Raw genomic sequence first — 12,748 nt, 5'->3', positions numbered from 1 at the left:
ACATGTCCAACCAAAGGAGAAAACTACTTTACATGGAAACAGTTGAAGGTTGGTAACAGGAAAGGGATATGGCCATAGAAAATCTGCCTCAACAGTTTCCATCTGTCCCATATATATCATCGTTTAACATCTGCCTTCCCAGCTGATGCAGGTTAGAAGGTTTGACAGGAGCTGACCAGGTAGAAGATTACCCCAAGCTACAGTGTCTGTTTTGGCAGCTGGATGCCCTTCCAAATGCTAACCACTGGCAGGGTCACCAAGTAACTAGCAACTCAAGGAATTTTGAGAGGGGTGGGGGTATTGGAGAAGGTGATCCTGTGACAGAGACGCAGAAACCAGGTGTCTTGCTACAGAGGAAGTACATGGTCAGAGAGAGAGAGAGAGACACCTGAATATATATTTACCTTCAGAGGAGGCTTTCGTGTGAGGTGTGCAACCAAAAAATTCATAGCAATGTCTTCGCAGTTAATGTAATCATCGACTTTATCTCGAATAGCTTGTGGCATGACGTAGGAATACATGTAGGCATAATACTGCAAGGAAATAGAGAAAAACATTTATATAGTTAATGTCATTCTTTTTGTGTAAAAATGAATGTGAAAAAACAAAAACATTTCTCTTACATTCTACAAGCTGAATGGATGTAATTAAGTTTGAACCAGTTCAGCATTACCTTAAGTTCCATAATAATTCTGTATGTTTAAATCTCAGGTGCAGAGGGAAAAATATTGCTTTCAACCAAGAATAATAAGAATTAACCAATAGAGGCCCCCATCTATTCTCCCTTGTAAGCGATATTTTTTTTTCATCATCATGTTGGTCCCAAGGTGTCTATTGATTTAGATATTATAGATTTAAGAGGAATTTTTTCTGAGCAACAGTCGAGTAGGTTCTTTCAAATGGAGCAACAGCCTAGATGCTTACCAAAAAACTGGAATCCAAGCTAGATGGAACTTGCACCTAAATGTTAAGAGCAATCTTAAACATATCTTGGAGAATTCATTCCACCAAAATACACCTTGTGGAGATCTTCCTACCTGTTTCTACCATTATGAGGAAAAGGGGCTTGCGTTTTGTAGGACATTGCAGGTAAGCTGAACAAGAATTGGCAGGAGACCTACTGCTAGGGATGCCAAAGCATGGCTGTGCTGGAGCAGGTCATCCAAACACAACATATGTAGATCAACAAATCAAAGACACTGGCTAACTCCCTGATGACTGCCCTCAACTAATGCAGAACAGTGATGAATGATGTATGCAGGTTAAAAATGCCTGAGCAAGCTTGACCAGATGGTGGTTAACAGATAATAATGAAATTCTAAAGATTTGGACACTAAACTCGGCCTGTGAAGACCTGTTGGGGCAAGTGAAAGCGAAATTGCGATGGCACCTGTGCCCAGCGTCACCTTCCTGGTACGTGTAAAAACATTCGAGTGAGATCGTTGCCCTGTATCCAACCAAGCCAGCATAGAAAATGGACATTAAATAATGATGATGGTGTTTTCAGTTAATCATGCAATATCCTATAGCTTTGAGATTTTAATGATATAATTGTATATTCTTAGAATGACGTTGAAGGGTACATGTGAGAGGCCTGATCTGTCTGGTCTGGACATAAAATGGGTAGAATATTTGGGTTGGATATGACTGGTTTGAATGCGAAAAGATTAATATTGTTCTGAATGCTTCCATCAGAGAGAGGGCTTCTGTTAAGGATGCCCAAGATCAAAAGAATAATTAGGTGGTGGCATTGAAGTGAGCAGTGTGTTAGATGCAAAGATTTAACCCTTTAGCATTTAAACCGGCCATATCCGGCCAAAAGTATTCTGCTTGTTTTATGTTCAAACTGGCCAAATCTGGTCTCTCACACCAACCCTACAATATCGTTTTAAAAATTAACAGCTACCTCATCAAAATCTCATAGCTACAAGATAATGCATGATTAGTTCAAAATAATGTGGATGAAAAAGCATTAATTTTGGCAGAATAATGCAAACACTAAAGGGTTAAATACTTTTAATAGAGGGGACCACACTAAATGTAACCAAAAGGATCAGGTGAGTCTGTTAAAGTGAGAAAGGCATTAGATCTACCTCTTTTGTTGTTAATACAGGAGGAAAAGAAAGGAAGATGTCATTCTTACTTTATGGAAGAAGGCTGCTCCAGTAAGTACCATAGACAGTTCACAAGAATGGTTGGCATTGTAGTGCCAAGCCTTCTCTTCAGCTTGCCATCCATGAAAGCGCCCTGGGAATCCAACAACACGATCACGGGCCTCACGCCACACTCTGCAATAATGTCAACACAACAAATTTATTTCAAGAAACAAAAAAAAAAAAAAAGAGCGAAAAGTAAAACAAATGAACAAATAATAAATAAATAAACTAAACAATTTGATTAGAAATACTGATTTCAAAATTTGGCACACGGCCAGTAATTTCAGGGAAAGGTGTAAGTTGATGACATCAGCCCCCAAGTGTTCAACTGGTACTTATTTTATTGACTCTGGATAGATGAAAGGCAAAGTCGATATTGATGGAATTTGAACTCAGAACATAAAAATGGACAAAATGCCACTAAGCATTCTGCCTGGTGTGCTAATGATTCTGCCAGCTCACTGCCTTTTTGATTACAAATATTGGTGGTGGGTAGTTTGTTATTAGCTGCTGGACAAAGGTGATGGGATTAATGCCCAAATAACCACTCTAAGTGACTTGACCTTACACTTTGCAGAATCACCTTTGGTTGTTGATTTCCCACTGAGACGAACACCTTGCAGTTTAATATTCTGTGTCACATCCTTCTCTGATCTCTTTTACTCTTTTACTTGTTTCAGTCATTTGACTGCAGCCATGCTGGAGCACCGCCTTTAGTCGAGCAAATCAACCCCAGGACTTATTCTTTGTAAGCCTGGTACTTATTCTATTGGTCTCTTTTGCCGAACTGCTAAGTTACAGGGACGTAAATACACCAGCATCGGTTGTCAAGCGATGTTGGGGGGGACAAACACAGACACACAAACATATGCATACACACACACACACATATATATATACATACAATGGGTTTCTTTCAGTTTCCACTTACCAAACTCACTCACAAGGCTTTGGTTGGCCTGAGGCTATAGTAGAAGACACTTGCCCAAAGTGCCATGCAGTGGATCTTAACCCGGAACCATATGGTTGGGAAGCAACCTACTTACTACACAGCTACTCCTCCGCCTACATACATACATACATACATACACACTATTGTAATGAGTCTTTGTATCAATAAATATTTGGTGTTTGTCACTTAATAACTGTAATATAAAACAAAGAGCACAATTATTGTGTGTCTATAGCAACAGTTTGTTTTTAACTACACTGTACTTATCATATTAAGAATGTTAAATATACAGGCTGCTGCCTATCCTGTCTAAAAGCATTTAGCCTGAGACCACACTTGTGTCCAGTTCTTCCCAAACAGAATTCTCTGTAAAATTCTTTACAAGTATTGGTTGTGAAGCGATGTTGGGGGGACAAACACAGACACACAAGATATATATACACACAGACATACAAGATATACATACACACACACACACAAGAAGAAAAAATAATAAATCACAATAAGAATAGAGGAAGAAAGCATGAGCAAACATGACTGACCTGAAGCCAAAAATGATTTCATCATGGCGAAGATGGACATCGTCATCAATGCTAAGTATAGCTTCAGTTTCGATTACATCAAATGGTAGGAAACGGTTGTTTAAAGTGTTGCGCTCTGTTTTAATCACCTGTCAAAAGTAAAAGAACATATATCCAACATCATTGTCATCATCATCATCATCAATGTTTAATGTTCACTTTCCATGCTGGCATGGGTTGGATGGTTTGACTGAGGTCTGGCAAGCCAGTGGGCTGCACCAGGCTCCAATCTGATCTCGCAATGTTTCTACAGCTGGATGCCCTTCCTAATGCCAACCACTCAGAGTGTAGTAGGTGCTTTTTATATGCCACCAGCACGGGAACCAGTCAGGGAGCACTGGCATCAACCATGTTTGGATGGTACTTTTTGTGTGCCACCGGCATGGGAGCCAGTCACGGGGTACTGGCATCGACCATGTTTGGATGGTGCGTTTTACGTGCCACTGGAACGGGAGCCAGTCAGGGGGTACTGGCTTCAACCATGTTCCGATGGTGGCTCATCTGAGTTGATTGGCATCTTTGGTAATATACACTTCTACAATTTCATGTAGGTTCTAACTTACTGAAGTGTTCAAATGAATTTGTTTCATTAAATATTTTTTATATTTCTTATTAATCCTTCCTGTTTAGACTTGGAACAACAGAGTGCCTTGGTTCGTCCACATATCTAGATCCAGGAACTTGTTTGCCCAAGGTGTCACCCAGCAGGACTAATTCTGGAACCATGTGGTTGGTAAGCAAGCTACTTACCACACAGCCATTCCTGCACCTAAAAACTAATTTTATAGAGACTCCATTCAAAATTCCTATTTTGTTTTCCACTCAATCACTTGTGTAGGTTGAACTATGTAAAACGTTAAGAAAAAGAAGCCTAGCAGTTTATTGCAATGCATACATCATCATTAACCATCTGTTGTCCATGCTGGCATGGGTTGGACGGTTTGAACGGGCTGGCATGTTAGAAGGCTGCACCAGTCTCCAATCTGATTTGGCATGGTTTCTATGGCCGGATGCCCTTCCTAACATCAACCACTCCAAGAGTGAAATGGGTGATTTTACATGCCACTGGTACAGGTGCCAGTTGCATGACACCAGTATCTGTCATGTTGGCTCGATGGGGCTTCTTCTCAAACACAGCATAATGCCAAAGGTCTCGGTCATTCGTCATTGCTTCGGTGAGGGCCAACATTTGAAAGGTGCTTTTCACATGCCACCAGCATCAGTCACTTTGTCTCTGTGAAGCCCAATGCTCAAACAGTGCTTTTTACATGCCACCAGCACGGGTGCTGGTTATGTGATACGAGCATAGGCCACAGCTATGATTTCATTTGGGCTGATGGGTGTTCTTCTCAAGCATGGCATATTGCCGAAGGGGTCATTCATCATTCCCTACCACTAAAATACTATTGTGGCTCCCTGCTAGCGTGGACCCCAGGGTTCATATGGGCTTGGGTTGAGAACCATTGTTTTAAAATGAGACAAAGAAAACAAAAAAAAAAAAACTAATTAACAGAGCAATTAAGTCTAGCATTGTTGTTGGCATAAACATGTTACTTACACTGATAGGGACATTAATATCTGGCCACCGAAGATCAGCAGGTGGTGGTTTAGGGCTGTTCCAAACAACTACTACTCTATTTAGATGAGGTACTCCTTTCAGACGCTGTAAAGCACTGATTAGCACAGTTTCACGTTCATAGGTTAACATCACCACTGAAATAACAAAAAGAAAAAAGAAAAAAAAAGATAAATAAATAAATAACAAGAAGAGGCTTTCACTTAACTTCACAGTTAATTGTGAATTGGGTCCAATTTCAGGATTAAAGCCATAAAAAAAAGTTTTCTGTTGTCAGCAAATATACTGGATTGTAAACACAAATAGTTATACATACCTGTACAAAGCGAATTCACAGGTATACATAGAAATATTTGCATGTATAGACCAAAAGAAGCCAAATTTATACTTTTCCATTTCAACCACGTGTTTATTATCAAAATAGCCTCGCAGCAAATGCAATTTTGACCAGAAGTAAAAATATTTTATTTATTTTTAATCACTTGATATAATTATCAACATGATTTTAATGTTCAATTATATATATATATATATATATATATATATATATATATGTGTGACAAGCTGCCACATAAAATTACATTTACAAGACATTGGTCAGTGTCAGCCCTAGACTATAGCTGAAGACGCTTACCCAAGATGTCATTAAACCTGGAATGGTCCATGTGGTTGCAAAGTGGACGTCTTAATCAAAGAGTCAGTACCAATGTCCAAGCAACAAAGAAAAGCTGTTGATGAGATTAAGAAAAGTTTGGAAATTTGCAGAATGACAGAATAAAAACTCACCTGTAAATTGCTCCCGAGGAACATTTCCACCGAGCCCTTCACTAAATTCTTTACCGGCTCCTCCAGCTCCCTTGTTAATTGGTCGAAATCCGTAACCTGAACCTGTAATGAGAATATTTCATAACAATGAACAGACAGGGTCATTGAATCATTACTTAATAGGATGGCTGGCTGGCTGGGGAAAGGGTCAAAGTAAATAAGAGATTATGAACCCTCAATAAGTGTTTGTATAAGCGAGAGAGAGAGAGAGAAAGGGAGAGAGACAGTCAGACATAGAGGCAACTAGACACTTCATGGCTCAGTGGTTAGAGCATTGAGCTCACAATCACGAGGTAGTGAGTTCGATTCCTGGACCAGGCCATGCATTGTGTTCTTGAGCAAGACACTTTATATCATTTTACTCCAGTTCACCCAGTTGTAGAAATGAGTTGCAACATTACTGGTGCCAAGCTGTATTGGCATTTTCCTATCCCTTGGATAACATCTGTGGTGTGGAGAGGAAAAGCTGGTATCCATGGGCAACTGCTGGTCTTCCATAAACAACCTTACCTGGACTTTTCGAGGGTAACTATCTAGGAGCAATCCCATGGTCATTCATGACTGAAGGGCGCCTTTACTGTTTACCCTTTATATATATATATATATATCATCATCATCATCATCATCATCGTTTAACGTCCGCCTTCCATGCTAGCATGGGTTGGACGATTTGACTGAGGACTGGTGAAACCGGATGGCAACACCAGGCTCCAATCTAATTTGGCAGAGTTTCTACATATATATATATTTATATACTGAATATTAATTTCAATTTAAAACCAGTGGTCTAGCATATAAAAATCTGATAATTCAGAAAAATTGTATTACATGCGTATAAGAAGGGACATCCAATATGCTAGAAAGAGATCATCAACAACCCAACCACAAAGAAAAATAATGTTCTCCAGAAAAAAAAATTCAGCAAACACCAGAGCATAGGCATATATATACACATATATACATATATTTCAAAAATTTAACAAAACATAACAAAAGGAAAATTTTACAAAAACATGACAAACAGAAAATTCATAGCTAATTCCTCATCAGTCAACATTCAAAAGATCATTACAATTTCATGCCTTTAACATTGATATTGTTCACTTTTGGTGGCAGGGTCCAAAATCTACAATCTAGAATGCTTTGCAGGAATATTAAATCAATACCAGCATCAATCCAATGAGAGAACCTCTATACTAAAGTCTTTCAACCAGGGTCTATATGGCCCTTGGGGGGGGGGGGGGGGGTCTATATAAGATTTTGTTGTTAAAGTATATATATGCGCAATAAATTGTCTATATTCCTATGATACACAAATTATTAAAATTTTTTTTTTTGTATACAATTTCTAATAATATTTTATAAAAATATGATTAGCGAAATCGTGATGGCACCTGTACCAGTGGAGCACTAAGAGCACCGTTCGAGCGTGATCGTTACTAGCATTGCCTTCCTAGCACATGTGCCGGTGGCACGTGAAAATTCATTTGAGCGAGATCGTTGCCAGTGCCGCTAGACTGGCTCCTGTGCAGGTGGCATGTAAAATACACCATTTTGTCTGTGGCCATTGCCAGTACCGCCTGACTGGCCTTTGTACCGGTGGCACGTAAAAGCACACATTACACTCTCGGAGTGGTTGGCATTAAGAAGGGCATCCAGCTGTAGAAACTCTGCCAAATCAGATTGGAGCCTGGTGTTGCCATCTGGTTTCACCACTCCTCAGTCAAATCGTCCAACCCATGCTAGCATGGAAAGCGGACGTTAAACGATGATCATGATGATAATGGGATTTTTTAAAGCATTGAATGTTTATTAGGATCCAATAAAGTGAAATAGGAATCAAAGAGATCCATAAAATAGACAAAAAAATTGTTAACAACTGTATTAGAGGGAGGTAGAGAAAGAGAGACAGAGATAATACTAAAACTATGCATACACACACTCGCAGATGCACATACAAGTGCATGCTCAATACAATGCATAACAATGATTCAAGTTGAGTTTGAATAAGAGATGAAACAGGCTACAACATGTTCCTGTGGGTTAGGATGTTTGTTTTAAGAACACTCATTTTACTCACCGTAACACCCATTTATTTGCACTGCAGAATCTAAGACTAGATCAAGTCTTAGTAAAGCAGTAAAGCTAATTACACCCACACACTTAGACCACATGACACAGTCAGGCCATAGAGACACAGACATTCGACCCGCTAGAAACATCAGCCAAATCTCCTTTCACTCATACCCCACCACCTTAGCAAAAAAAAAAAGAAAAAAGAAAAGAAAAAAACACATACACTGCACAATGTGGTCTTGAGTTTCCCAAGCTCAGAGGGAAAAAGATGGGATGGTCATGGTTGAAATGTCTTTGATCATAGTTTTACTTGATTAGGGCTGATCTGAGGCTAAGTAACAACACCCACCACCACCGATCCATACCACATTTTACTCAAGGGCAATAAGTACTCCCCATACTCCTCACCACCACCACCACCATAACTGCTTATAGATCTTGTTACCCTAATTCTAATTGATCTGTTATTATTATAGAACATTCCAGAAATACTTTTAGCGACCCATTTACCATAAATGGTCCATGTCTAATTGACTAGACATGTATAATGCACATCTTGGCTTTTCAGGCCCGAATGGTCTTAAAATCGCTAGAAAAACATGCATAACATGCATTGCTGCATAACTGCAATAAAAGTAAATAATCTCCTGTAAATCAACACCTTTTATCTTTTACTTGTTTCAATCATTAGACTGTGGCCATGCTGGGGCAGCACCCTAAAGAATTTTTTTTAGTCAAATGAATTGACCTCAGAACTTATATTTTGTAAAGCCTGATACTTATTTTATATAACAGATATGTTTTTAATATTTAAAATAAACTCAACCACAAAACAATAGGCACAGGAGTGGCTGCGTGGTAAGGAGTTTGCTTACCAACCAAATGCTTCCTAGTTCAGTCCCACTGCGTGGCACCTTGGGCAAGTAGCTTCTACTATAGCCTCGGGCCGACCAAAGCCTTGAGTGGATTTGGTAGACGGAAACTGAAAGAAGCCTGTCGTATATATGTATATATATATATATATGTATGTATGTGTGTGTGTTTGTGTGTCTGTGTTTGTCCCCACCACCATCGCTTGACAACCAATGCTGGTGTGTTTACGTCCCCGTAACTTAGCGGTTCGGCAAAAAGAGACCGATAGAATAATAAGTACTAGGCTTACAAAGAATAAGTCCTGGGGTCGATTTGCTCGACTAAAGGCAGTGCTCCAGCATGGCCGCAGTCAAATGACTGAAACAAGTAAAAGGGTAAGAGTATATTAAGATCTAAAATAAATAATAGCCCTTTATTACTTTTTTGTTTTTACTGAAGCCTATCATCCCAGGGCGTTGGGAGATAAGATTTTAAAGTGCACAGCCCTCAAATAAAAAGAAAATATTGACTGTAAACTACAAAAAAAAAAAAAGAAATTCTCTCAAAATTGAGAATATTTCATGGAATTGGTAATCTGTGAATTTCATAGGAACGAAGCATCACTACTATCTTACTATAATCAGCTGATTGAGAACCACACCCTCTTTATAAAAGACTTTCCATCCGAAATCTTCAATTGACTTGAAGACAGCTTTCTGATACATTTGTTTAACCCTTTACCATTCAGATTACTCCCTCAAATGTAATGCTTGGGTTTTGAGGCCCAAATTGTCTTAATATCCCTAAAAAACCATGTATGACATGAAGTGCTGCATAACTGCAATGAAAGGAAATCATCTTGTATAAATCAACCCCTTTTATCCGGAACTAAAACATTCATTGTGGAAACCAACAGTGGAACCACCACTACGACCACCACCATCATCACTACTACAATGGCTAACATCTAAATTCACATACATACACACTTACACACACACACACACACACACACACACACACACAGCTCATTCTTTGACATATATAAACTGTTCATGCACACACAAAACAACACACTTTAAACACTTAAACACACACCCCAACAGCTGATCCCGCACATTCTCACTCATACTCTTTCTCTGTCTCACTCTCTCAAGAAATGCATTCACTAATACAGCAATTCATACACACAGTACTAATACTACCGTTTTCTCTATCTCTCTTTCTCTCTCTCTCTCTCTCTCTCTCTCACTCACACACACACACACACACAGCACTAATACAACTGTTCTCTCACTTTCTCTCTCCCTCCCTTTCTCTCCCCCCTCTCTCTCTCACACACACACAACACTAATACTATTCTCATACACACACACACACAACAGTAATACTATTCTCATACACACACACACACACACACACACAACACTAATACTATTCTCATAACACACACACACACACACACACAACACTAATACTATTCCCATACACACGCACACACACACACACACACACACACACAACACTAATACTATTCTCATACACACACACACACACACCACTAATACTATTCTCACACACACACACAACACTAATACTATTCTCATACACACACACACACACACACACCACTAATACTATTCTCATACACACACACACACACAACACTAATACTATTCTCACACACACACACACACAACACTAATACTATTCTCACACACACACACACACACAACACTAATACTATTCTCACACACACACACACACAACACTAATACTATTCTCATACACACACACACAACACTAATACTATTCTCATACACACACACACACAACACTAATACTATTCTCACACACACACACACACACACAACACTAATACTATTCTCATACACACACACACACACAACACTAATACTATTCTCACACACACACACACACAACACTAATACTATTCTCACACACACACACACACACACACACAACACTAATACTATTCTCATACACACACACACACACAACACTAATACTATTCTCATACACACACACACACACACACACACACAACACTAATACTATTCTCATACACACACACACACACACACACACACACACACACACAACACTAATACTATTCTCATACACACACACACACACCACTAATACTATTCTCACACACACACACAACACTAATACTATTCTCATACACACACACACACACACAACACTAATACTATTTTCACACACACACACAACACATACTATTCTCATACACACACACACACACACACCACTAATACTATTTTCACACACACACACAACACATACTATTCTCATACACACACACACACACACAACACTAATACTATTTTCACACACACACACAACACATACTATTCTCATACACACACACACACACACCACTAATACTATTCTCACGCACACACACACACACCACTAATACTATTCTCACACACACACACACAACACTAATACTATTCTCACACACACACACACACAACACTAATACTATTCTCATACACACACACACACACAGCACTAATATTGTTCTCACACACACACACACACACACACACACACAACACTAATACTATTCTCACACACACACACACAACACTAATACTATTCTCATACACACACACACACAGCACTAATATTGTTCTCACACACACACACACACACACACACACACACAACACTAATACTATTCTCACACACACACACACAACACTAATACTATTCTCATACACACACACACACACAGCACTAATATTGTTCTCACACACACACACAGCACTAATATTGTTCTCACACACACACACACACACACACACAACACTAATACTATTCTCACACACACATACACACACAGAGCGCTAATACTGTTATCAAACATACATACACTTCAATGCAGCTGTTTGTGCACATTATCTCTCTCTCACACACACACCAATACAGCTACTTTTTCTGCACACATATATACACTCTCACACACACATACCAAGGCAGCTGCTTATGAACATCCTCAATTTTTTTTTTCTCTCTCTCTCTCTCTCTCTCTCTCTCTCTCTCTCTCTTGCACGCAAACACACACACATCAAACTAGCATTGGGATTGAAGCCAAAGTTTAACAAGCCTATCCACACAGCTTTCACATATATATATATATATGAATGAGTACAGCCAGCACAACATGTGTGCGCTTCTGGCGCTGGATGCTGGACGAGGGCGGAGACAGATAAAGACAGCGCAGTACTTTGCATGAGAATGTGCATACAGACATAATACACTCGCCCCCCCCCCACACACACACGTGCACGCATAATACACACACACACACACACACACACACAAGCATAAATACAGGTGTGTACGGAGAAGGATCTGACTGTAGCTTCGATGATGAAGATGATGATGGTGGTGGTGGTGGTGGTGGTGGTGGTGTTGGCAGTAATGAGCAGACAGGATGATGGTATTGGTGGTGGTGGTGGTGGTGAGTGTGTTGGCAGCGACGACGGGGGAGGTGGGGGGGGGGGCTTGGGAGGTGGGGCGGGGCGCGATCGTTGCGATTGTGAGATGGTGTCGAAACAGGATGTAGGAAAAAATACTTGAAAGGGCAAAGAGTTAAAAAAGTGAACGGTGATACCAACACGACGCACAGATGCATGCAATGTGTCTGTTGTATTTTGTAACAGAACAAATGGAAAAG

The 12,748-nt window shown here is 39.6% G+C and overlaps 1 protein-coding gene across 1 annotated transcript in view; it reads right to left on the bottom strand.

The window, feature by feature from the left end:
* Nucleotides 1-12,748, bottom strand: part of LOC106874784 (exostosin-like 3) — a 58,513-nt gene that overhangs the window by 1,496 nt on the left and 44,269 nt on the right. Inside the window, exons 3-7 of the mRNA XM_014922637.3 lie at nucleotides 6,052-6,153; nucleotides 5,248-5,402; nucleotides 3,651-3,778; nucleotides 2,144-2,288; nucleotides 405-533 (exon numbers count right to left, since the gene is read on the bottom strand). Of these exons, the coding sequence (XP_014778123.2) occupies nucleotides 405-533; nucleotides 2,144-2,288; nucleotides 3,651-3,778; nucleotides 5,248-5,402; nucleotides 6,052-6,153 (659 nt within the window). The remainder of the gene's footprint in view (nucleotides 1-404; nucleotides 534-2,143; nucleotides 2,289-3,650; nucleotides 3,779-5,247; nucleotides 5,403-6,051; nucleotides 6,154-12,748) is intronic.

The sequence above is a fragment of the Octopus bimaculoides genome, chromosome 23, assembly GCF_046866305.1.
Source record: "Octopus bimaculoides isolate indiv1 chromosome 23, ASM4686630v1, whole genome shotgun sequence".
NCBI lineage: Eukaryota > Metazoa > Mollusca > Cephalopoda > Octopoda > Octopodidae > Octopus > Octopus bimaculoides.
Note: the sequence above shows the minus strand (reverse complement) of the source record. Positions and strands in the feature narration are given on the sequence as shown.